This window comes from Anguilla anguilla, chromosome 14 (assembly GCF_013347855.1).
Source record: "Anguilla anguilla isolate fAngAng1 chromosome 14, fAngAng1.pri, whole genome shotgun sequence".
Lineage (NCBI taxonomy): Eukaryota > Metazoa > Chordata > Actinopteri > Anguilliformes > Anguillidae > Anguilla > Anguilla anguilla.
Genome location: NC_049214.1, coordinates 37338577 through 37365511, shown reverse-complemented (window position 1 = coordinate 37365511; position 26935 = coordinate 37338577). Strand labels below are relative to the sequence as shown.

Below are 26935 nucleotides of genomic sequence, written 5' to 3'. Positions count from 1 at the left end.
CACAGAGAGCCGTTCACGTAGTGCTGTTATGGCAGATGCGTCGTTTACTTAGTTCTGGATGGCTGGTTGAATTAGATTGCAAATTCTGCTTTACTCGCATTGAAATGAACACCATATCTTGGTGAAAAGACCGAGGAAGTAGTTCTGTGTTTCTTGAGCACAAATGGTCAAAGGCTGACTACTCTTGCAAAACACCAGGGTTATTCTTTGTCTCACTTGGGCTATGTGCTGTGTAGACAGTCTCTGGATTGTTTTGGATAAATTAACCCAGGAATTGAAAGCTAGCTCGGTTAGCTAGGTGTGATGAGGGACCGTTTGGCTGATCTGACAGTGGTGAGTAGCCTACACTTTTCTTCCGCTTTTAAACGAGCTACAGTGGCTAATATTATGTTGTTATAATCACACTTCCCAGTTTAAACTGTAAAATACTTCCAGAAAGGCAAAAGGTGTTTGTGCTACCTGATGCTGTAGCTAGCCAGATAACAAGGCTACGCTTGATCTTGTGCACTAAAGCTGTTAGGAATTTAGTTTTTTTGGCAACCTAGTTTTGTTACTGTAAACTACGTTAGCTAACGAGCTAGGAATCATTCCTATATTGGCTAGATTATGTTAATCCTCTTTTCTTTTAGATTGCTGGTAGCAAACAAGTAGCCTATGCGCCTGTTCGAACTTTAGTTAGTTCGGTAACGTGATGCAATTCAGTTTACAGTTTCAATACAATGTTTGGGTCATTGCTAACCATTTGACCCATTTAAAAAAAAAACATTCGTTTTACCATATCGTGCCATATAGCGGCATTGTCTCAAACAAAAAACTTGAGTGCTGTTGCAAGGTGTAGTCACCTGTGGGTGCGATAGCCAGGTAACGTAGGATGGCTCATTTAAGATCAAATATTATAACGTTAGATTATTTCGTATAGGTAATCCCTTAACATAAAATATCTATATAGCGTAAAATTTTGAATAATATAAGCTACATTTATATAAAGAATTCGACTCTGATTCCCCGAATTTAGATAGATAGCCCACTTTTGTTACGAACTGGGAATATGCATCTGACGTTGTCATAAAATTTTTACCGACTGTGAAAATTGCCGGACTTGTTTACATTTTGGACAGATGTGGCTAGGGAGTAAATCTATCGCTGCAATATCGAAGGCGCTTTCCTAAAATTTCTTCATACCGTGAAGAGTGCCTGACCCGCAACTGTAGAATGTGTTAACACGGCGGCAAAATTGTATCGAGAAATACTACCGTTGGAAAAAGGCTAGGCGATATGCTATAACTGCATTTAGATCAAACCTACTATGCATTAAAAAAAAACTTTCGTAAATCTCTCTCAATTTGTTTATAGTACCTTCTTATCGCGGAGTGTTTTAAACCATATTGCGCCGCACCCCCTTAGAAATAAAAGGAAAAGAAAAGAAAAACTAAACTGCAAACTGGCTACGTGTGAATTTAGAATATAGACCCACTAGTCTGACTTTGACAGCTTTGGGTCTAATTAAGCTGGCTCATGTTTTAGTTAATACAATTCAAAAGTAACTTAATTAAACATCCAGTCAGCACAAGTGGCTTAATAGCCTAGTTCAGTAATTTAGTATCATTTTCTGGAGCCTACATGAGTAGCTATACTGGATGTAACAAAAGTTGTAAAGAAGTTCAAGTTTCGTAGTTACATAAGAGAGTTAAGTGAGAACCAGCCATGTTCTTGGGTTAATGAAACTGTCTGCACAGGCGAACATGTTATCATTGAGAAATCATTGAAAATGCATGGAAATAAGACAACCTAACTCCCCTCAGTGACAGAAGAACATCAGAAAATCCAAAGATACATCCCAGTTTAAGTAAGATTCATGTATTCACGCCTCTTTGTATATAAAGTTACCAGTCATTGTCCACTCCTAAACCTTTAGGAACTGCTCAGGTTTCTGAACCATTTGTACTGCTCGAGATGGATCTTGCGGGGAAACTGACGGGAACTCCAAGAGGCAATATGTTCATATGATTGACTGAAATACAAAGTGGGCCTAGGCATATCCACTAAAGTCTAAGCAAGCGGAGGATACAGCATAATGCATTGTGGATTTTGTCTATAGGATTGAGGCTCTTAAAATTATTCTCAGTGTCTGAGGAGGGGAATTTGGGAATAAGGTGCTTTCCTATTATTCTGCTACCTTTATAGACAGTTTTAGACTGAAGGGAACGTTGACCAGATGGACCCAATAAAGTTTTATAAGCACACTAATATAGCATACTTTCTTAAAATAAGAAAGTCTACTTTGTTCACTTTTGGGCATGTATACATCAGGAAAATATACTTAAGCTTACTCTTGAATTTCTTTGCAACCTTTAGTACACCAAGTATTCTCAAGTAGGCTGCAGAAATAATACAAAAATACTTAACTAGTAGTAAGTCACTAGTGCTCAGTGGATGTTTAAGTTAATTTTAGTGTTTTTAACTAAAAACGAGAGCCAGTTTAGTCCCAAACTTGTCAAAGTCAGACTAGTGGGTCTATATTTATCTTTCCGATACTCGCTACCTCAAACCAAGTTGGGACTTGTAATGTCTGACTGGTATGGGCACGGCGTGTCGGGACAGGCTGACTAGTGTCGGGGAGAAGCCACTCGGTGTCTCTGGCATCACTCTTAACAAATCAGCGGTTAGGCCTAAATGCACGCTGACACTGTGGAACTGAAAGAAGGAGTTTTGCCAACACACTATTTACGGCCAGCTGTAACCAGATTGTTTCAGTATTTGTTTATATGCTACCATTTACACTTTGCCAGTTAAGATGTCTTTCGAAAGATTTCACATTTTCACTTGTTGCTTCTTTACTATAATTGAGAACAACTCTTTTGTCTCTCCAATTCCTGTTTAACTTTAGTCAGTACGCTTAAGGTGTATTCTGTATAACATTTAGCTAAGACGTAAAACCGCTTATGATGTGTTCTGTATAGCAGTTCCCTGTTATTCGTGCCTCAGTGCTCCGTACGGTAGAGAGCTCTGCCAGCAGTTGGTGTGTTTGTATTTCTGTCCGTTTGTGGTTGGTGCTAATTTTTGGCAGTTGCTGTTCTGCAGAGGAATGGCGGAGGTACACGCAGGTGTGCAGTTGCAGTCGTCCTCCGGTTATTTGCGTTCTCCTCTTCCCGGTGTCAGCCAGCCGCTAAATCGTCTTGTGTTTCACCCCTCTAAGCGTACCACTTTTGTGTTCACTTTTCGCCGCATATAGCTTTCTGTTTTCCGGCGTGTGCAGTTCTCACTGCAGTGAGTCATGTCACAGAGATTAAAAAAAAAACAAAAAAAAACCTGTCTTACTTTTGCAGATGAGAAACTGTGCACTGTGTGATTATAACAACAATGCAGTGTTTTGCCCGGAGCTTGGGCAGTGAGGGTGGCTGGGGGTGACGGTTGTGTTTTCTTCCGTCCTCGCAGATCTGCGGACACGAGGGCGGTGATGTCACACTCCGAGGGGGGCAGGACTTCTTCATGGAGGGATTTTTCAGAGAGGTGCTGTAATCCCGCGCGCGCTCGCGAGCGTGCCTGTGTGTACATGCACGCGCTTGTGTGTTTGTCACTCCATATTTTCTCGTGTACACTTTCATTTAGTTTAGACGTTTAATGCCTTGTTCGCACGGGCTGTGGTGAGGAATTGGTAAGCCGTTCCATGTCGTCTGGATTAAAATAATTAAAAATGGTGGTTTCATTTGTCTTTTTTTTTGTTGTCATTTTCCTTGGTGTGCTGTGTGTATAAACTGCATAGATAATGGACGTGCTGGGCGTGGCTGTTTGTATAGATAGTGGGTGTGACCGGTCGTGTGTGTGTCTGATTGTATGGACAGTTCAGGTTTATACTGTTTGCGAGGACGTTGGTTGTTTTTTTTGCCGTTTATTCCCACAGGTGCAGGAGACCCGAGGGCTGGTTGATGGGATCTCCTCTAAGGTGGAGGAGGTGAAAAACAAACACAGCTGCGTTCTGTCCGCACCGGATCCTGACGAGAGTGAGTACGACCGGCGCACCCGGGCCACGCCCTTTTCTCCTCGCCCAACACCTGTGACCCGCCTTCTCACTCTGACCACAGCGGAACCACAGGAGCACCAGGGTGATGCGGTCCGTCTGTTTAGGTCTGCCCAGGGCCCTGTTTCACCAAGCAGGATCACTGAGTCAGCAGGATAACTGCACTGAGTAAAACCCTGTATCACAGAGCAGGATTACTGAGTCAGCTGGATAACTGCACTGAGTAAAACCCTGTATCACAGAGCAGGATCACTGAGTCAGCAGGATAACTGCACTGAGTAAAACCCTGTATCACAGAGCAGGGTTACTGATTCAGCTGGATAACTGCACTGAGTAAAACCCTGTATCACAGAGCAGGATTACTGAGTCAGCAGGATAACTGCACTGAGTAAAACCCTGTATCACAGAGCAGGTTTACTGAGTCAGCAGGATAACTGCACTGAGTAAAACCCTGTATCACAGAGCAGGATTACTGAGTTAGCTGGATAACTGCACAGAGTAAAACCCTGTATCACAGAGCAGGTTTACTGAGTTAGCTGGATAACTGCACAGAGTAAAACCCTGTATCACAGAGCAGGTTTACTGAGTTAGCTGGATAACTGCGCTGAGTAAAACCCTGTATCACAGAGCAGGCTTACTGAGTCAGCTGGATAACTACACTTAGTAAAACCCTGTATCACAGAGCAGGATTACTGAGTCACCAGGATAACTGCACTGAGTAAAACCCTGTATCACAGAGCAGGATTACTGAGTCACCAGGATAACTGCACTGAGTAAAACCCTGTATCACAGAGCAGGATTACTGAGTCAGCTGGATAACTGTGCTGAGTAAAACCCTGTATCACAGAGCAGGATTACTGAGTCAGCTGGATAACTGCACTGAGTAAAACCCTGTATCACAGAGCAGGTTTACTGAGTCAGCAGGATAACTGCACTGAGTAAAACCCTGTATCACAGAGCAGGATTACTGAGTCAGCAGGATAACTGCACTGAGTAAAACCCGGAGCCCTCCCATGTTTGGAACATGGACTGAAGTAAAAAGAGCTGTTCTGGGTTTTACTCAGTGCAGTTATTCAGCTAACTCAGTAATCCTGCTTTGTGAAATATCTCCCTGGATTTGCATGTGTTAACTGGGTGTGTTAACATTACGAGTGAGCTGTGGTAGGGTCTGTGAGTGACTTGCAGGGGACTCTGTCAGTCTGGCATCATGAAGGATGTTTTCTGGCGTCATGAAGCATGACTTCATGAAAACAATGTTTATTTACAGGAAGGGAAGTTGTCAGAGAAACGGGAAACACTCTGCATGTAAATAACGGATTGAGTTAATCTGAGGCCCGTCATCCGGGTTGAGTGGCTCTAAATGCCCTTTTTTCTGGATTTGTTTTCTGAGGCAGGAAAAACAAATGCTTGTTCGAAATAGTGTGATTCAAGGAAGCCAGTGTCTGGCCTCCGTGAATCTCCCAGCGGTGGAACGAGTAGTAGAACTGTTCCAGTTTCCAGAGGCCTAGCCGGGAATCAGCCTGTTGTAGCAGTAATCTAGTCTCCTTGTTTGGAATAGGCTAGTACTTGATAACCCCCTCCAAGTCGCTATGCTATAATTGAGTACTGTGCTGATCAGTGGCGACGAGTCATAGCTTATTCTTGTAACTTCTGTTGTCCGTAAGATAAGTTGACCGAAACTAAGTGCTAGGCATGGTTGCTTTGCCAGTGTTTGAGGCTTGTGTGGATCACATCGGCGTAGAATCTCACAAGACTTTAATGAACCAAGTCAGCGATGGGCCCAGTGAGCCGTCGGTTTGAAAATGGCGCGTTTGTGGAAATGTGCGGACCAGCGTCCCTTTTGTGAGGGGGAGTGTGAACGGGCGTTTGGGTTCCGTCCTCCGGGGAAATGTCACACACCGCTCCTCATGGGAAATGAGGAAGTGCGGGAGGCGAGCCTGGGATCGGTCCGGACCCCCAGGCCCCTGCGGAGGGAGGGGTGGGTGGGGGGGGGCGGTGGGGGCGTGTGCTGGCCGCTTGTTCACAGTTCGGTTGTTTAGCTGAGATCCCCACAGGAAGTGGGGTTGGGGGTGTTTGTGTCAGTACGCTACCCCCTGCACTGCAAACACAGCCACATACAGGTAATTGTGTTTTCTTTATTTTCCCTTTATTTTCAAAAGAGAATTTCTGTTGCAACATTTTTTTTAGTCCCATTTCTGCTTCCTGCCTCATCTGATCCGGCCTTGTTCGTGAGCTCGGCTTCCCCCTGAAACTGGTGTGAATTGCTGAGAGCCATTTTGGATTCTGAAGGAAACATAAAGGAAAACGGAATCGGGCTCACGTACCTGCATGCGGCTGCGTATGCAGTGCAGGGGGTAGTGTATGACTGCAATGACACACACAGCGAGCTGCTAATTGGCCAGGATCAGTCAGACCAGCTTCCCCTGTTTGATGATTGGTCGGCTGACTAATCCCCATCCGCACTGGGAGAGAAGAGTGCAGCATCATAGCAATAAAGATCCTTCACCCCCCCCCATAGAAAGCTAACATCCGCAGGTGTGTGTTTATCTCAGACTCTGAGGCTGTGTAATTAGTGTGTTATGAGATGCCGATTTTGGCTACTCTCCATTCGTGTTTCTTTGCTTTTTTTTATTGGTGTGGAAAGCACAGTTTCTTTTCGTTCTGATACGGTTTGCGTTCATAACTGTGCACGTTTAAAAAGGTGAGTTGGAAAATAAACTCACTGCCCCCGGAGTAAAAATAATTAGAGTGCCGTTTGCTCTTAAACTCATAATTACAGCCACAGGATGTCTGTTCTCCTCCGATTTCTTCTAAACCGTCATGCGTTTGACGGTCACTGCAATTAACATAGCGAATGCAACGAACAAATCTTCATAGCTTCTTAAATTCAGGACTAGGGTTGTCACAGTGTTACTGTTCTGACCCAGGTGTTACTTCCCCCTAAAACATTGTTGATACTGGTATTACAGGTATCAAACTTCCCTTTAAACTGATCATTGGTCTCAACCTGTTTTCCTTAATTTTCCGTGACTAATAGGTGTGCCGATGATCTGAATAATCTATTTGTAGGAAGTATAAACGCAAAACTTCTTTCTTCACATCTTGTTAGGGAGATTAAATGATGAATTCAGTTTAGAAAAATAACCTTAATCGCTTGGTATGCTTAATGAAAAAATATAGGCACCATTTTGTTAACTACCACATTTGCTTTTAGCACAAACCTGCAATAAAGGCTGTCTAACAGAATGTGTGCTTCTAATGAAAGCCTGCCCACTGAATTCTCTCTCCTGCCATAGACTGTCTCCTATTGGCTGATGTACCATTACATCACGGTGGGCTCCCATCTAGAGCTGAACTCCCAGACTAGCAGGGGGCTGGTCTGTGTTGGCCAGTGTGTATTCTGTGAACGTCTGCAGGGTTTGGGCTCTGATGATCCTGTGGCGGATCATCCCCCCCCCCCCCCCCCGTCTCGCACTCTGCTGATGGGGGGCTCTTCTGTCTGCCGTGTCCCCCAGGAACGAAGGCGGAACTGTCACGGCTCAATGAGGAGATCAAGAGGGACGCCAGCACCGTGCAGGACCGCTTAAAGGGTAATGGGGGTGGGGGTGGGGGGGGGGGGGGGGGATCCTTTGGGGAGATCCTTAGCCAGTTCGGTCATCAGTGTGTTTGGTTTCGCCTCAGGGAGTTTGACCTGAAAACAGCCTGAGCAGAAGAGCTGTTTGTTGTGGGTAACATGGACTACCAGCCATAACATGACCTTGCAGTCCCTCTTCAGGTTTGACTTGGGGAGGAGATTATATGAACAAAACATGAGAATATAGCACAGCATTCAGATTTTAAATTGAATTTTTTTTTTTTTTGATGTAGAATCTTCTCTCTCAAATTGTGTTAAAACTCAGAGCATTGAGGTTTTCCTCTGGGCATGGTTTCAGGGAATGTAGATTTCTGGTTTGCCATTTCTGGCATACCAAACATGCACCATATTTTGGATTTATTTAATTGATCTATTGTTTGGCCTTTCCAAGCCATTGTATTCAAGCATTTCTTATGAAAAAATAAAAAAGAACATCCTCATGGAAACAGGAAGTGCAGTGACTGAGGAGGCTCTTATTTTTTGGCCCTAAAGGTTTAGAGTGATACATTGAGTTGGTCAGATTTGTCATTAATGGTACGGGCTTGTCTGGGTTTGTATTGTCTAGGGTGTGTCTTTTCTTAGCTGTGATGTCATGCTGGGCCTGAGTCTTAAATCGGCCTCAGGCGTGCTGGAAGGCAGGCCGACTGTAAGCAATGACTGAAGTGTATGGGGGGCGAAAATGAGCTTTACCTGTTTCGGAATTAGGACGGAATGTAGGGAATGAGTACGCCTCTGTTCCCTTCTGTGTTCCCAGCCATGCAGGCGGAGCTGTCCCAGGACGAGAATGCAGTCGGGGCATCGGTGAATCCCCGCATCCAGAAATCCCAGGTCTGAATCCAGGCCACGTTTTATCATCCACTTTACCGCACTTGTGCAGGAATACCCGCGTGCAGCAATGGCAAAAGCCCCGCTCGCAGGCCTGAGAATGAACTAACAGTGCACAGTAGAGTAGCTGCGTGCACATCCAACCAGTATTTGGCCAGGTGCAGGATAAAAGTACATGTGAAGATTGAAAGAAAATGGATCTGCCTGACGAAGATCCTGTTGGGTTGAAACGTTGCCTGTCTTTTTTAGTCAATAAAGTATTGGGAGCTGCGGATATCCATTTTCTTTCAGTGAATTAACAGTGACCTTGGCAGGAAACCGTTGACTTAAATAGTAACAGCAATTTTATATTTTTATAGCGCACTTTTCCCATAGCCTGAGTGCTGAGGGACTTTGTACTTGTCGCTTTGTACTTTTCTGTTTACGTTTGAGCTTCACGCTTCTATTTTTTATTCCGTTGTTTCCTGTAGCTCTCCGCGCTGTGCCGCAGGTTCGGGGAGGTCATGACCCTGTACAACGAGGCGCAGGTGTCCTTCCGGGAGAGGAGCAAAGGCCGAATTCAGAGACAGCTGGAGATAAGTAGGTTTCGGAAGGCGTTGGAGACTCTGCAGTGACATGAACGACTGTTCTTTTCCCCCACATACGGTAGGCCTGGAAGATAGGGATTATGTAGCGAATGAACCTGGGTGTCCAAATACCCAAATGTTTTTTTTTTATAAAATTGAACTTGGGAGCTTTTGTTAGTGGGAGAAAAGAGGGATATTGGAGTAAATTTTTAAAGTTTTTCATGGTTTGGTCTAGGCCCCTTTGTTCCAGTGAAGGCAAATCTTAATGCTACAGCATACAGACTTTCTAGACTATTCTGTGCTTCCCCCAACAGTTTTGGGGGAGGCCATCTTCTGTTTCTGCATGACAGTGCCCCCGGGCATGCAGTGAGGTCCATACAGAGACGGTTTTGTCGGACTTGAACTAGACCGGCCCGCACAGAGCCCTGACCTCAGCCCCATCCAACACCTTTGGGATCAGTTGCAAAGCCAACTGCAAGTCAGGCCTAATCGTCCAATCAGTGCCTGACCTCAGTAATGCTCTCCTGGCTGAATTGAAGCAGTTCCCTGAAGCAATGCTGTAGTATAAAGCCTTCCCAGAAGAGTGGAGGTTGTTATAGCAGCAAAGAGTGGACCAACTCCATATTAATGCCCATAATTTTGGGTGAGATGTTGGATGTCAGGTGTCCACATACTTTTGGCTGTGTAGTGTATTTACTTCATCTCACGTGTTGAAACTATACTGTTGGCCAGTACAAAGCAGAGCGTCTGGAAACCTAAATTTGGAGTCATTACATTCCCGATTACTATTTATTTGCCCCACAGCATTTAGCAAATTTTTCCAACAGAATTACAGAATGTTTCCCCCAGCGAAACCTCCCACGGTGTGTGCCGTGTTACCAACACGCACGTCACTGAGATGTTTTTTGGCCTTGACCGCAGATCTGTTTCCTTGGCGGCGATAGAAGTGAAATTATTTTGCGTACGTGCTGCAGCTGAAGTGCTAGCGCGCAGGATGAGAGGGACTGTGTGATTTAACGGCTCGTAGCGCCGTATCGGAGCCAGAACTGGAGTTCAGAAGGCCGGCCGTTTGTCCTTGGACTTCGGAGCCGACGGGCGTGTTGTTTACCTGCCTGAGTCGGCGCAGGCGACCGACTCCCTTAACCTCCAGGGGAGCCGAGCAGGAAGTATTCCCACCTGCGGCGAGTGACGCCTGTCGCCCTGGAAACGGGAGCTGAGAGCAGAGGGTGCCGTGGGGACGGCGTGGTCACGTGACCACGGAGGCGCGTAGCGCCGGTGTGTGTGTCAGGGGCCCTGTGCTTGGAAACAGAGATGTGGCGAATCGTGGGCCTGATGTGGCTAGTCTGTCACAAGCTCTGTCAGCATTGTTCCAAAGCCTGGAGGTGGAGTGTTCATTTATCTGGGGCTGTTTATGATTTTGAGGCTGATTCTCTGCGTCGCCAGTGAGTCGGATGCGGAAGTTTCCGGCAGGCTGTGCGCAGGTGCTCTGATTAGGATTCCGGTGGGAAATTCCCGGGGTAATCCTCTGATGGTTAAACCCAGCGGTCACGTGACTCTTTGCTAATGAGCCCCCCCCCCCCCCCACCCCACCCCTCTTGCCCCCCCCCCCCCCCCCCCCCCCGATGTTTTTCACTTATCACTGGATGCGCTTCAGTGTGTCTGATGAGCACTTTGCTGCGTGCTGCTCAGTAGTTCTGTTTTGGCTAGGGGGAGAATTGAGAGAGTGTGTGTGTCTGTGTTTGTGTGTGTGTGTGTGTGTGTGGGGTGGTGGGCGAGTACTTTGTGTGCATGCTGAGTTTATAAAAACAGCTTTTGCTGTGTCTCTGTATTACACTCTTGTGTGTTACAAACTGTATCACGCTCAGCTTTTCTGTTTCCTTTTTCAGATCTTTTTTCTCTCTCTCTCCCTCTCCCCCCTACCCCTGCACTTGCAAATATACACACAAACATCGCGTACGCACAAACACAAACCACATTTTGTCATCGACCTTCAAAAATGTAAACTAATGTATTTTTGTCTGAATTTGATTTATTTATGTATTTATGTATTTATTTATTTATTTATTTTTAGCGGGAAGAGTGACCACGAACGAGCAGCTGGAGGCCATGCTGGAGAGCGGCAATCCTGCCATATTTGTGTCAGGCGTAAGTGGGTCGGCAGAATTCATGAGGAACTGCGTTAGAAGCCGGTTCACTCGTCTCTGTCAGTGACAGTGCTACATACTGTATTCCACAGTGCATTCACCACACTGCAAAGTGCTGTGTATGGTGGCTCACCTGGCGCCCCCTGGTGGAATGTTTTGGAATGCCTCTGCAATCATTTTCTTAAACTTCCTTTTATCATGAACAGAAATCAGCAAAAACATTATTAACATGTTGTATACATGAATATTTTACGAAAGAAAGACAAAAACTATATTTAATGCGGTGTGTATATTTGGATGACATCGAATTACTATTTCCTTGTTTAAGAAAACTGAAATTTGAGATTTGGGGCACTAGATAATCTTATCTATCAACATTACAATAGAAATTTGAAAAGGCAGACATTTAGAGGTGCTGTAACTGTGTGACTGTGAACGTGCGAGCAGTCTTGTGAGATCCAAGGCTCCTGAGGGGGGCGTGGCCTAAGCTGTCTCTGTCCCGGGGGCAGGTGATGTCAGACTCCCAGATCTCCCGCGAGGCCCTGAGCGAGATCGAGTCCCGGCACAAAGACATCATCCAGCTGGAGTCCAGCATCAGGGAGCTGCACAGCATGTTCCTGGACATAGCCCTGCTGGTGGAGACGCAGGTAAAGCCATGACTCTGACCTCACTGTGACCCTCTGACCCCACTGAGACCCTCTGACCTTACCGTTACCTTCTGACCCCACTGCGACCCTCTGACCCCTCTGTGACCCTCTGACCCCTCTGTGACCCTCTAACCCCACTGTGACCCTCTGTCCCCACTGTGACCCTCTGACCTGGCTGTGACTCTCTGACCCCACTGTGACCCCACTGCACCCCTCTGACCCCACTGTGACCCTCTGACCCCATTGTTACCCTCTGACCCCACCGTGACCTCCCATATTTGATGGTCTCCTTTCCCAGGGTGTAGATTCTAAATAGTGTCCACACACTAGAATTTGTAAGAATGACTAGAAAGCACTAAAAGAAAGGCAGTGCGCCACACAGTGGCGACAACCGTTACTGCGTTCGGTAATTGTCGTCGCGGCGCGTCGCCCAGCCCCACTCTCGCGTTTGTTTCCCAGGGCGACATGACCAACAACATCGAGAAGAACGTGTCCAGCGCGGCGGAGTACGTGGGCCGCGCAGTGGGGGAGACCAAAAAAGCCGTTCGCTACCAGACCAAAGCCCGCCGGGTAAGGCTCCTCCCCAGTTTCCCCAGTCTGTTCAAGAGCAGCGAGCCCGGCTCCTGACCGCCGGGTGTATCGCGCCGCGGGAGCGCCCCCTTGCGGCCGTAACAGTGGCGTTAGCCTGCGCCGTCGTGCTCTGCGTGCCTCTGGAACTCTGTAAAGAAAATTCTGAATAAACACGTTGTGCACTGGAAACCGGGGGATGAAATGTCTGACTAACTGTGCGGGCGAGGTCACCTGACCTGTTCAAGGCAGCTGCAGTTTGTATTACACAGATAAATGATAAATACTGATTTATAAATGTGCTTTATACTTTACTGGTTTATTAATGTGCTTTATACTTTACTGGTTTGTAATTGTGATTTATACTTTACTGGTTTATAAATGTGCTTTATACTTTACTGGTTTATAATTGTGTTTTATACTTTACTGGTTTATAAATGTTCTTATTGCTGTACTGGTGTTACTGGATGTCTGTGCCCTGTTTGACTCCTCAGTAACGTCCCTGTTCCCTTTGTTCTGTTTTTGACAGAAATACATAATAATTGCCATAGTTGTGCTGGTCCTGCTTGCTCTACTTGCTCTTATCATTGGTCTGTCTGTGGGACTCCCTAAACCATAGTCCAACCCCACTCCCTCGTCTAGGTAACTACCACCACGCTACTTAACACTGCTAACTACTACTGCATTACTTAACACTGCTAACTACCGCTGCATTACTTAACACTGCTAACTACCACTGCATTACCTAACACTGCTAACTACCACTGCATTACCTAACACTGCTAACCACCACGACATTGCTTAACGCTGATAACTACCACCACATTGCTTAACGCTGATAACTACCACCACATTGCTTAACACTGATAACTACCACCACATGGCTTAACACAGCTCAGCGTTAGGACCAGGAGTCGGCAACATTTGGGAAGCTCAAATAGGAGACTAAAGAACAAGCGGCCATCTTTTCCCACACTTCAGTTCCTCACAACCACAGCAGCACTTCCCCCTCACACTTTACCCACGTGCTCTCCCACAGCAGCACTGCCTCTGGTTCAGCGTGAGTGAGGCATCAGCTCACAGACCATTAGTCTGACACTGGTGGTAGATCAGGTGAAATTACTGAAGTGTGATGTCACAATGCCAGGATTCAAAAGGTCCAATAGCAGGAGAGCTGGTTTTCACTTTTGCTTCTCTTTTTTTTTTCTTCCCTCCTGAATTTTATTTATTTTTCCCTGCAGAAAGCGTTCTCTCTTGCTATTTGTGTTGTTGTGGGCCTTGCTGTTTCAGCCGTAGTCATCGTCGGTACAGCAGCAATTAAGGAGCAGGTGTGTCTGCCAAAAAAAAAAAAGAAAGAACAAGAAGGAATACACGAACAGTGGTGCGTGTGCAGGATGGAGTGACACTCCTTCAGATCTCCCTGAAGAACGCGCCCTCCCGTCTCTCCTTTCTCCTGTCAACGTTTTCTTTCGGAAGGATCCGGAATCTCGTCGGGGAGGGTCCGAGGAGGAGATGAAGCTCTACCCTCTATCCCTCTCAGATCGAGGGCTTTTTGTGAAAATCACATTTGAAAATCAGCATGATATTGTGTGCACACGCACACACACACTCACACACACAGATAGACACACACGCGCACAGATGTACACACAGTTTCACACACACACACACACACACACACACACATATACACACAGTTTCACACGCACACACACACACACACACAGATATACACACAGTTACACACACACACACACAGACACACACATACACACAGATATATACACACACCCACACAGATACAGACACGCATGCACGCTGACACACGCACACACACAAACACACAGACACACTCCCCTAATCTCTCACTGAAAAGCTGCCTCTGGCCTGTACAGCTGTCCTGAATCAGCGGCTTCTCTCATACGGCTTTCGTATCTTGATTAATCTTGAATCAGTAAACCATCTTTAAATTTCCTGGGAAAATATATAAATGTATTTTTGTCCTGTGGCGTACTGCACAAACACTCCACCAGGGGGCGACAACGACTCATGCTATAAAATCCGGGCCTGGGAGAGGCCTGGCTGCAGCCAACACATCTGTCTGTGTGTTCACGGGTGTCACTTTAGGGCTGCCGCTGGCACCGATCGCTGCGGCGTCTGGATGGGCCTGTAGCGCACAGGCAGGATTAGACCAATCCATCCACATGGTATACACATCAGTGGCTCAGCACAGCCCTTGCACTGAATGCTAATCACTAGCGACGGTAATCTCTGTGCTGTATAGCATTTCACCCGTGTTCCCGCCGCATTAAGAACCATTTGCAGATTTGAAGGTTATTCTTTAAAAAAAAAAAAGGTGTTGATGGCCGTTCGCGTTGGACGGATGATCGCGTCTCAGTGACGGCTGCGCTGTCAGCTGAGAGAGCGCGCGAGCGACTGGCGCGGCGAGCTGTGTGACGCACCGTCGAGAGCCCGGCGCGGGCGTCTCCGCGGGAAACGGAACAACAGGTCGGCCTTGCACAGCGTTGCGGTCCTGCACAGAAACAGGTGTTGAGACCTCACATCGCCAAACGAACGCACGCGGAGGGAGTGCATCTGCTTCAGCTGCGTGTCTTTATGCAAGCTGTGTGAGGCGGTGCACATTTTGTAGTGTGATTTCGAGGAGTCAAAAGCAATACTGTATTCATTTCACAGAAGTAATGCATTTACAGTCATGAGTCATTCTTAAATGCCAGTGTCAATGTTTTATGTATATAAATGTCTGTGTGTGTGTGTGTGTGTCTGCGTGGGTCTGTATGTGTGTGAGTGCGTGTCTGTGTGCGTGTGTGTGTGTGTGTTGGACTGTCTGTCTATGTGTGTGTGAATTTATGTGCTCAGTTGTGCCTTGAGTGTGTGAAGTTGGATTAGACCACATTGTGCAGGATCCATTGATCCACTGTTGTTTGTGGAGTTGAAGAGCACCTCCATGGTTGTCTTATGACTTGTGCTTGTCTTGCACTGAAGGAAACAAACCAAATGAGGTTTCAGAGGTCTACCACTGTTAATCACTCTCGGAGTGTGCACGGATCGTGAGGTTTGAGAGCCACCCAGTTTAGTGGTTCACCTAAAGTTTGGGTTTTGTGGTTGAGCAGTTCATGTGTCCTTACATGGTGTTCCTATTCTGAAGATCTCTGCAATCTCTACGTTTTTTTATTGCATTTTATTTTATTATTTTGTATGTGCGGGGTATAGTTTGTCATTGCTATTCACAAGTGCGTTAAAGTGCCTTAAAGATCTGTCCCACTATCAGCAGGTACCTACACACTTGGCTGGAGCTTCTAGATCTATGAATTTGTAAAATATTGTGCCACTGGATTTTTACCTCTGTGTTTGATATTAAATTGCATTAGAAACAGTTCCCCCTTAAGCACTGTGTTAACACTGTGATACAAGTGACCTCACTGATGCAAAATGAATAAACAAAATGTTGTTTATGGTACTACTTTTTTTTTGTCATTTTTGAAGCTGTTGTGTCACTCCTGTTGTTTCCGCTCAAAATGAACCCTGAGGGAGCTGGCGGGTTTGCTCTCGTCGAGCCGGACTTCTGACCTTGCGTCCGGCGAAGAGAGGAGGAAGAGAGGAGTGCCTATTGGGTTTCCGGTCTATTCTGATCCAGGGACCCCTGCCCAGGCCCAAAGGCGTCCAGAGAACCCCCATCATAAGTTTCAAAAGGGTTCTATTTTTTAAACTTTCCCCGACTCTATTTACTGCGTAGTCATTACATATGGAGTGTAAGCAGGGAGCTCTGTGGTACAGGGTTCCACAGACCCCCACGGACCCCCCTGCTGGACACCCAGGGCTGGGGAGGACCGCTTGGACGCGGAACCTGCGATGGAGGTCAGGCGGCCTCTGGCTGCAGCAGAACCAGAAGGGCCGGGGACTCTCCTGGACGTCGGCGCGGCAACGCACTGGTATCCAAAGCAACGGGTTGGGCGCGGCAATGGCGGGAGAGGCGCAGAGAGCCCCGGGCTGGGTGGCGGTTCTGCCGTCACCGCGGACGGTGTCGTGAACGACCCGGCTGTTGGCCCTAAGATAAGGCTTTCTGTGTGAACGACCCCACTTTGGCCCTAAGATAAGGCTTTCTGTGTGAACGACCCCACTTTGGCCCTAAGATGAGGCTTTCTGTGTGAACGACCCGGCTGTTGGCCCTAAGATAAGGCTTTCTGTGTGAACGACCCAGCTGTTGGCCCTAAGATAAGGCTTTCTGTGTGAACGACCCCACTTTGGCCCTAAGATGAGGCTTTCTGTGTGAACGACCCCACTTTGGCCCTAAGATGAGGCTTTCTGTGTGAACGACCCGGCTGTTGGCCCTAAGATAAGGCTTTCTGTGTGAACGGCCCGGCTGTTGGCCCTAAGATAAGGCTTTCTGTGTGAACGGCCCTGCTGTTGGCCCTAAGATAAGGCTTTCTGTGTGAAAGGCTGGTCTTTAGCCGTGTGGGGGTGTCAGGAGGGGACGTACTGGTGACCGAGGCTCCGGGGGAACCTTGGCCGTTAGCTTGACACGTTAGCCGCCTGCTCCTCCCGAGACCAATCTGGCAACCCGCAAACACACTTTGCCTCAGCAAAGGTGGATTCCGTTTGTAGCCGTTTGATTGGACACGCTCTCTCGGATTGTGTAGCCGTTTGCCAAACCAGGTCCTGAGGGACAGAAACCAGGGCCTTTTCAGCCTTCCGACCAATCGGAAAGCTCGCAGGCCAGTCTGAATCCATGGAAACGCAGTCCTGTGTGGTTCTGCGCGGCCTCTTGCGGGCTCGTGGCGGGCGCGGCGGCGGTTGCGCCGCGGTGATGTCACTCTCTGCGTGCGATGCCTCAGTCCGCGGCCCGCACAGCCACGAGCGGTGGAAGAGCTGCAGCAGTTGCTAGGCAACCGTGCGGAGGAAATTATCTCACGAGCACCGCGCTTCTTTTCCTTCATCCCCCGGCCCCGCCAACTGCCCTGCCCAAATTAGCTCCTTCAACACCCCTCTGCCCTCCAGGCCTTCATCTGTGATTGGACACAGGCAGGGGATGCATGTGGATGATTGGTCTGTCTGGCAGTGGGGCACTGGATGGCGGATTGGGTTTGGACTTGAATCTGTGTGTGTGTGTGTGTGCATGTGTGTTGGAGAATGAGAAAAATGATCAAAGCATGGAGTGATGTTCCATATGTGTGTGTGTGTGTGTGTGTGTGCGTGCGTGTGCGCATGTGTCTGTGTGACAGAGAGAATGAGTGTTAAATATGTGGGTGGGATAGAGGGAGTCGTAGGAGGGTATTAAAAATGTGTGCTTGTATTTCTGCATGTGGTAATGAGAAACGGCTTGTAGATGTGCTGATGTGTGAGATTCCTCAGCAGCTGTCAAAAAGCATAAAAACATAAATAAACAAGACGGCTGAACCCAGGCATGTGGGCGTGTGTGTGTGTGTGTGAGAGAGAGAGAGGGGCATGCAGGTGTGTGTGTGTGTCAGAGAGAGAGAGGGGCATGTAGGTGTGTGTGAGAGAGAGAGGTGTGCAGGTGTGTGCGTGTGAGAGAGGGGTGTGTGAGTGTGTGTGTGTGTGAGAGAGGGGTGTGTGGGTGTGTGTGTCAGAGAGAGAGAGGGGCATGTAGGTGTGTGTGTGTGAGAGAAGTGTGCAGGTGTGTGCGTGTGAGAGAGGGGTGTGTGAGTGTGTGTGTGTGTGTGAGAGAGGGGTGTGTGGGTGTGTGTGTCAGAGAGAGAGGGGGGTGAGGGTGTGTGAGAAAGAGGGAGAGAGAAGTATGTGAGTGTGTGTGTGAGAGAAAAGCGTGTGGGTTTGAGAGTGAATGAGAGAGAGAGAGAAAAAAAGAGAGAGGAGAGTGGATGTGTGTGAGAGAGAGAGGGGGAGAGAGAGACAGGAGCATGTGGGTGTGTGTGAGAGAGGGAGAGAGAGAGATGGAGAGAAAGAGAGAGACAGGAGTGTGTGGGTGTGTGTGAGAGAGGGAGAGAGAGAGAGATGGAGAGAAAGAGAGAGAGACAGGAGTGTGTGGGTGTGTGAGTGAGGGAGAGACAGAGAGAGAGAGAGATGGAGAGAGAGACAGGAGAGTGGGTGTGTGTGAGAGAGGGAGAGAGAGAGAGATGGAGAGAAAGAGAGAGAGACAGGAGTGTGTGGGTGTGTGTGAGAGAGGGAGAGAGAGAGAGAGACAGGAGTGTGTGGGTGTGTGAGCGAGGGAGAGACAGAGAGAGAGAGAGAGATGGAGAGAGAGACAGGAGAGTGGGTGTGTGTGAGAGAGGGAGAGAGAAATAGAGAGAGATGTAGAGAGAGAGAGAGAGACAGGAGCGTGTGGGTGTGTACACGCTGGCGTTTGGGTCCTCCCCTGAGTTGGCTGACTGATGCTCTCTCTCTGTCTCTCAGTCGCCCGGCTGAGCTAGCGCTCACTGCTGCAGCTGCTAATCTCCTAAACGCGGACTTACACACACTCACACGCGCACACACACACACACACGCACGCACACGCGTGCGCGCAGCAGACGTGCCGCTGCTCTGGCCCTGTGTGCCGGCTTGGTGAAGCGGTGCGGTGGGAGGATACCGGGGAGCAGGAATTAGCTACTCAAGGTACGGCACAACCGACACTACAGACTGCACTGCTGTGCGTGTGTGTGTGTGTGTGTGTGTGTGTGTGTGTGAGTGCGTGTTTGTGTGTGTGAGTGTGTGTGTGTGTGAGTGCGTGTGTGTGTGTGTGCACGTGTGAGTGTGTGTTCGTGTGTGTGTGTGTGCATGTGTGTGTGTGCAAGTCTGTGTGTGTTGTGTGTGCGTATGTGTGCACATGCGTGTGTGAGTGTATGTGCATGTGTGTGTGTGCGTGCGTGTGTGTTTGTGTGTGTGCGAGTCTGTGTGTGTGTGTGCACGTGCGTGTGTGTGTGCATGTGTGTATGTATGTGTGTGCATGTGTGTGGGTGTGCATGAGTGCGCATGTGTGTGTGAGTTTGTGTGTGTGCACGTGCGTGTATGTGTGTGCATGTGTGTAAGTGTGTGTGCATGTGTCTGTGTGAGTGAGTGTGTGTGAGTGTGCGTGTATGTGTGTGCATGTGTGCATGTGTGTAAGTGTGAGTGTGTGTGTGAGTGTGTGTGTGTCTTGAGTGTGTGTGTGTGTGTGAGTGTCAGTGTGTGTGTGAGTGTGTGTGTGAGTGTGAGTGTGTGTGTGTGTGTGAGTGTGTGTGTGTGTGGAAGAAGCTGATGGAATGCTTCCCTGTGCCCCTCCCCCTCCTCCCTGTGGCAGCCCCTTCAGAGCAGAGCTCAGGCAGGGCTGGAGAGAGCCCGGTCTGGGCATTGTGTTGCCTGGGCATTATACTTCTCTGTTCTCTATAGTGATAGTTCTGTCATCTGATGGAGAGAGGAAGAGAAAATGAGAAAAGGAGTGTGTAAGTGAGGGTTAGGGGGAGCTAAAATGAAAAAAAGAGAGTGAGCAGAAGCAAGAAAATAGACGGAGGGAGGGAGGAAGGGATGGAGCGTGAGACAGACAGAGGGGTCCCACAGGCGACGTTCGTCTGGGCTCAAGGTCATCCGTGGCGAAAGCGGCGATGTCATGAGTGGCCAGTCTTCCCCTGGTGAGCACTCGTGAGCGAACGCCTAGAGACAGGTGTGCGAGATCTCAAACCTAACGGAGCCCAGGAATAATGCCGCGTCGGGGATTCAGACCAGCACGACAGCAACACTGTGACACAACAAGAGCAACTGTCAACTACCTGCCCGATTGTGACTTTGATCAGGTGATCGTGTGGGCAGTCTGTTTCTATGGTATCACTATGGCAACTTCTACCTAGGGTATAAAAGTTACCCAAATCGCACTCTTTGGTCAGAGGAACAGGTCAGGAAATGGACTGTGGTGAAGAAACCGAACCACGCCGACCTCAGGTAGTGTACTGTCCAATCTAGCGTGCTGGAAAGACAGATGTACCGTATGTGTATTGTAGGGCCTAGACATCTTTTTAGCTTACTGGAACGGTGACAGGCTGTTTGACCTGCTGATTGGTTGGAAGGTTAGCAGCAGGCAATTTTATTGGCTGTCTAATTGTCTGCCAAAGGCCTGAAAGAGCCTAGTGTAGAAGCACATCAACATCATGGCCAGGATGGTTCGCTTAGATCACATGACCCAACATTGTTAGATTTATGTTAACTTTTGCTTGTTTCAAATGTGCTCAACTTCAAGAAAAATGTCAGGAAAGTTTAGCAATGGAATTTGGGAAATATTCAAAAGTTGACAACGATGGCAATGGTGATTTGCAATAATAATAATAATAATGATAATAATAATGATAATAATAATAATAATAATAATAATAATAATAATGTATATTGTGGTTTTCATACACAAGGCTTTTCGACAAAAACAACTACAATGAAAACAAAACAAGCATAAAAGATGAATAAATAATAAAGGCAAGTGGAATACTTAAAACGTGAAAAAATCGCACACACCGCTTAATCAGACGCTAGTGTGTCATTATTTGAAAACGGAATACAAATTCGACGAAGGCGTGACATGGACTCCAAGTCCCAGAGAAGAACGGTCCTGGTAGCTCTGAGATACCGGAAGACTTCGCTGATCCGCCGCGGGAGCTTCGATGCTCTGTACGATACTCCTTATCTTGGCTGGAATTCCCCACCGGCCAACAACGATGAATGGAGCGGTCACAAATATAAAAATAACAACGGTAACATACGAAGCATACATATTCAAATAATGACAGGCTGCGTGTTACCGCTTGGGATGCTGCGTTGCCGCGGCACCACGGTACCATTGAATGGTTTCTGTGTTTTAATGAGGACTAAGTAGGACAGGGAGAAGCCGAATGTGTCAACATTGGAGGAATTCCTTGAAAATCCTGCATGCATTAGCAGCGGAGCTGCGGGGTTTTTCTCAGACTCGGCGTGTTTGCGCTGTGATGTTTGCCTCGTTTGATGCCTCTTCAGGACTCGCCCCGCGCATCGTTCGGGAAGCCGCTGTTTTATGCTCAGACCCGCGCGAGGAGCTCTCAGCAGCCGAAGCCGTAGCCTGTCCGCACGCCTGTCCACGACTGCCCTGTTTTTCTGCGAGAGGGACCTTTAGCACCGCCTCCGTCCGCTGTCGTTCAGTGAACATTTACGATCAATAGGCTGTATTGGTAAGTGGCACATTGATAAACGGCGGCATTTACACATCGGAAGGATCAAAGCAAAAGTGTAACGAAATCTGAGGTTAGTATATATTCTATCAGTGTGAATGATCGCCTATATTCGTATTTACTAGTGAATCAGGACGGTACTGCCGTTTTCACAATGCATGGTCGGAAAGCGGTTATTCATTTTAAATCAAATTATAGTTTAGTTATTCGATATAAAGCAAGCGTGCCACCACGTCTGCTTGAAGGAGCTGTGCGTAATGCACATCACAGTGACCACACCCACGCTTTTCAGCAGCAGCAGTGATGTCAGAAGTTCTGACCGTCTGCTAGACTTGCATCCGTGTGCACGCAGATTATCAATTAACTCCTTCTACTTGGGCTGGTATTGAAGTGAGCTGCTCATTTTTTTCTCAAATACAAAATGATCACAGTCACAGATTTAGTGCAGTAAACTGAGAACAAGAAAAATCCTATACAACTACAATGAACACTTCTACTCCTGACGATATCGTGTTATTATTATTAGCCTAATATTATTAGTGTTATGCTATTGTTGGTGTGTGTAATTATGTCTATTACTGAATATAATGATAAATATTACATATTCATATATGTGTGACAGACAGTATGGTGCAGGAAATCACACACGGTGACTCAGCAGCGATGCTGTCAGTCTGTCGGCTCCCGGCCGGACCTTCCTCCCTCCCTCGCTGTTGGTTAATTGGACGCGCGCCTTCCGATCGCGTTCTTGGCAGCCGTGTCAATTCGCTCAGCCAGCCAGTGCCGTCTGGCTGTCGAGTGATCTCACCCTTCCGTGCTGCTCGGCACCAACCCCCCTCTCCAATTAGTGTACAGACCAGCGTTCTCTGACGCTCGGATCAATGCCTTTCACAGCCACGCGCTGCTCCTCCGGAGATCAAACGCTGTTTAAATCCCAGCGTATTATCTGCTCTTGTTGATGTTATACCTTTCCCGGTTGGAGGTCAGGATGTGTGAATGGTTTAGGGGTTCGTCTAATGGGAGATGGGAGAACTAGGTCTCCTGAACCTAGAAAATGGGCGGAGCCATCCCATGCGGCTGGCTGATTTAACAGAATCTGCACTTTGCTGCGGAAAGGAGTCTTCTGATTGGTTGTATAAATGAAAGTCTATACAAGAATGTCAGCTGTGTAAGTTGCTCTGTCTAAGAGGGTCTGGTAAAAGGCAAATAAAATGCAAGTGCTTAAATGCTGTGAAACATTCAGAGTCTTAACCTGAAAGTTACTACAAAAACCCCTTTCATCCTCACTGCATGATCCTAGTCTCTTATAGACCCTTCCAAGTGCAGTGGAGCCCTTTTGGATGGACTGTTGATGTCTTCTAGGCCTTTTTATTTTCTTCTTGTTTTACAGAATCTTTAATCGCTGGTCTCTTTTTTTCCCTGAGAGGAATTTTTAACGGCAGCACGGAGGACACACAAGAGGACAGGGCAACAGAGAAGGGAAAAGCGAATGAGAAAAAGCGGTCGTATGAGAGGATAGGGACTGATATGGGCCAGATGAGGTAAATGGTAAATGGACTGCATTTATATAGCGCTTTTATCCAAAGCGCTTTACAATTGATGCCTCGCATTCACCAGAGCAGTTAGGGGTTAGGTGTCTTGCTCAGGTACACTACGACACACCCAGGGCGAGGATCGAACCAGCAACCCTCCGCTCTTACCTCCTGAGCTATGTCGAAGTGGAGACTCGCGTTAGCGGGTACAATGCGGTCAGGCTAGCGATGACCGGGCGGCTGGAGCCTCGGTCCCAGGTGTGGAATCTCACAGGTGCTTAAAAGCGGTCCCGTTCAGCGGTGTGATGTCGGTTAACGTGGCCCGCTTGCGGCGTCTCGTGGGAACTCAGCAGAGCGCCCTGCAGTTTGAGAGAGGGCGGAAAAACGGGCGAAGGACAGAGAGAGGTCGGGCTGCCGAAGTGCAGGAGGTTATCTGTGATCATTTTTTAAAAATTAAGAGCATGGTTCCAAACTAAATTAAGCTTTTGCATTTTTATGAATCATCTCTCAGCTCGCTCACAAACTACTTGTTCTCCTGTGTGCTTGTTATAAAAGACCCTGCGCAATGCATTTGTTCTTGCAGATGAAGTGCACACAACCTTGTGGCTTAATAGTCACAAGATAAAGATGTATGCTTGCTAGCACATTTATAAACAGGAAAATTCATGAAATTTGCTGTTGAAGTGGAGTATGGTATTTCTAAATATGAGCGGTGATGGAGGTGTGTGTGTTCTACTGTATATGGATATCTACTTCACGATCACTTCCCTGAACAAACTGCTGATTGGTTAAAATGGAAATTCCATCTTCATTGCAAAATAATCTTGGTTTTCAAATGACCAATACCAAATTCTGCTGTATGGGGGTGGGAGTATGAAATTTATTGCTGCCAGGGCTTATTTAAAATCTTAAGCTTTTTGGGTTAATTGTGGTGTTTCCTCATTCCTCAGATTTGGATAGCTGTTCCAGTTATAATGTGGTTCTGTGGGTCCAAACCTACCGTTTAACCTCCAGCTAAGCATGCAGCAGTCTATGAAACTGGCCTGATAGCATGGTGTTAATTTGCGTAGGTTGTTCGTGTAGCCTATAGGCTACAGCTGTTTGGAAATCATTTTGTAGGTTGTACGGGGTGATTAGCCCTCCTCTTGCGCCAGTACTAGCTGATGGCCCTGTGTAAGGGTGTTAGCGGTAGTGCTAGCTGATAGGCCTGTGTAAGGGTGTTAGCGGTAGTGCTAGCTGATAGCCCTGTGTAAGGGTGTTAGCGGTAGTTCTACCTGATGGCCCTGTGTAAGGGTGTTAGTGGTAGTGCTAGCTGATAGCCGTGTGTAAGGGTGTTAGCGGTAGTGCTAGCTGATAGCCCTGTGTAAGGGTGTTAGCGGTAGTGCTAGCTGATAGGCCTGTGTAAGGGTGTTAGCGGTAGTGCTAGCTGGTAGCCCTGTGTAAGGGTGTTAGCGGTAGTGCTAGCTGATAGGCCTGTGTAAGGGTGTTAGCGGTAGTGCTAGCTGATAGCCCTGTGTAAGGGTGTTAGCGGTAGTGCTAGCTGATAGCCCTGTGTAAGGGTGTTAGCGGTAGTGCTAGCTGATAGGCCTGTGTAAGGGTGTTAGCGGTAGTGCTAGCTGATAGCCCTGTGTAAGGGTGTTAGCGGTAGTTCTACCTGATGGCCCTGTGTAAGGGTGTTAGTGGTAGTGCTAGCTGATAGCCGTGTGTAGGGGTGTTAGTGGTAGTGCTAGCTGATAGCCGTGTGTAGGGGTGTTAGCGCTAGTTCTAGCTGATAGCCCTGTGTAAGGGTGTTAGCGGTAGTGCTAGATGGTAGCCCTGTGTAAGGGTGTTAGCGGTAGTGCTAGCTGATAGCCCTGTGTAAGGGTGTTAGCGGTAGTTCTACCTGATGGCCCTGTGTAAGGGTGTTAGTGGTAGTTCTACCTGATGGCCCTGTGTAAGGGTGTTAGCGGTAGTGCTAGCTGATAGCCCTGTGTAAGGGTGTTAGCGGTAGTGCTAGCTGATAGCCCTGTGTAAGGGTGTTAGCGGTAGTGCTAGCTGATAGCCCTGTGTAAGGGTGTTAGCGGTAGTGCTAGCTGATAGCCCTGTGTAAGGGTGTTAGCGGTAGTGCTAGCTGGTAGCCCTGTGTAAGGGTGTTAGCAGTAGTGCTAGCTGATAGCCCTGTGTAAGGGCGTTAGCGGTAGTGCTAGCTGGTAGCCCTGTGTAAGGGTGTTAGCGCTAGTTCTAGCTGATAGCCCTGTGTAAGGGTGTTAGCGGTAGTGCTAGCTGACAGCCCTGTGTAAGGGTGTTAGCGCTAGTTCTAGCTGATAGCCCTGTGTAAGGGTGTTAGCGGTAGTGCTAGCTGATGGCCCTGTGTAAGGGTGTTAGCGGTAGTGCTAGCTGATAGCTCTGTATAAGGGTGTTAGCGGTAGTGCTAGCTGATAGCCCTGTGTAAGGGTGTTAGCGGTAGTGCTAGCTGATAGCCCTGTGTAAGGGTGTTAGCGGTAGTGCTAGCTGACAGCCCTGTGTAAGGGTGTTAGCGCTAGTTCTAGCTGATGGCCCTGTGTAAGGGTGTTAGCGGTAGTGCTAGCTGATAGCCCTGTGTAAGGGTGTTAGCGCTAGTGCTAGCTGATAGCCCTGTGTAAGGGTGTTAGCAGTAGTGCTAGCTGGTAGCCCTGTGTAAGGGTGTTAGCGCTAGTTCTAGCTGATACCCTGTGTAAGGGTGTTAGCAGTAGTGCTAGCTGACAGCCCCGTGTAAGGGCGTTAGCGGTAGTGCTAGCTGGTAGCCCTGTGTAAGGGTGTTAGTGGTAGTGCTAGCTGGTAGCCCTGTGTAAGGGTGTTAGCGGTAGTGCTAGCTGGTAGCCCTGTGTAAGGGTGTTAGCGGTAGTGCTAGCTGGTAGCCCTGTGTAAGGGTGTTAGCGGTAGTGCTAGCTGATGGCCCTGTGTAAGGGTGTTAGCAGTAGTCCTAGCTGATAGCTCTGTATAAGTGTGTTAGTGCTAGCTGATAGCCCTGTGTAAGGGTGTTAGCGCTAGTTCTAGCTGATGGCCCTGTGTAAGGGTGTTAGCAGTAGTGCTAGCTGATAGCCCTGTGTAAGGGTGTTAGTGCTAGTTCTAGCTGATGGCCCTGTGTAAGGGTGTTAGCAGTAGTGCTAGCTGATAGCTCTGTATAAGGGTGTTAGTGTTAGTGCTAGCTGATAGCCCTGTGTAAGGGCATTAGCGGTAGTGCTTTACATTACATTACAGGCATTTGGCAGACGCTCTTATCCAGAGGGACGTACAACAAAGTGTATAACCATAACCAGGAACAAGTATGACGAAAACCCTAGAGAGAAGTACCAGTCCAAGTGCAGGGAACAACCGCATAGTTCAACTTGGACCCTGAGGGTTAAACTGATTAACACTAACACAACGAGAACAGCAACAACGCAGTCTATGGAAAAAATACAAGCAGTAGTTAAGACAGGTGCATTAACTAGTGCTAGCTGAAAGCCCTGTGTAAGGGTGTTAGCGGTAGTGCTAGCTGATAGCCCTGTGTAAGGGTGTTAGCAGTAGTGCTAGCTGATAGCCCTGTGTAAGGGCGTTAGCGGTAGTGCTAGCTGGTAGCCCTGTGTAAGGGTGTTAGTGGTAGTGCTAGCTGGTAGCCCTGTGTAAGGGTGTTAGCGGTAGTGCTAGCTGGTAGCCCTGTGTAAGGGTGTTAGCGGTAGTGCTAGCTGATAACCCTGTGTAAGGGTGTTAACGGTAGGACTTGAAGGGAGCTGGTTGTGGCACTCACAGGCACGATGAGATAAAAATGTCCAGAAACTCTGGAGGCTTTTCAGACCAGACCTGATACGGTGTTGGGCACGCACACACAATGAACAGGGACCTAGACATAGAGGTTTGTGCTGGG

At 47.8% G+C, this 26935-nt stretch overlaps 2 protein-coding genes across 17 annotated transcripts in view; both read left to right on the top strand.

Moving 5' to 3' along the window:
* Positions 1–13783, top strand: LOC118212255 (syntaxin-2-like). The gene is made up of 11 exons (XM_035389966.1): positions 1–333; positions 3436–3510; positions 3902–4001; positions 7534–7608; positions 8407–8480; positions 8948–9056; positions 11115–11188; positions 11697–11834; positions 12294–12404; positions 12931–13043; positions 13643–13783. The coding sequence occupies exons 1-10, from the start codon at positions 304–306 to the stop codon at positions 13018–13020; spliced, it is 876 nt and encodes a 291-aa protein (XP_035245857.1). The 5' UTR covers positions 1–303; the 3' UTR covers positions 13021–13043; positions 13643–13783.
* A 4849-nt stretch (positions 13784–18632) lies between these two features.
* Positions 18633–26935, top strand: part of LOC118212815 (RIMS-binding protein 2-like) — a 78164-nt gene continuing 69861 nt past the window's right edge. For 8 of the 16 annotated variants that reach the window (XM_035391155.1, XM_035391165.1, XM_035391166.1 and 5 more), the window contains exon 1: positions 18633–18989. The gene's annotated coding sequence lies outside the window, so the exon portion shown is untranslated. Of the gene's footprint in view, positions 18990–19679; positions 20289–20752; positions 21612–26935 lie in introns of those variants that run through there. The other 8 variants (XM_035391157.1, XM_035391144.1, XM_035391151.1 and 5 more) reach the window with 3 other exon arrangements.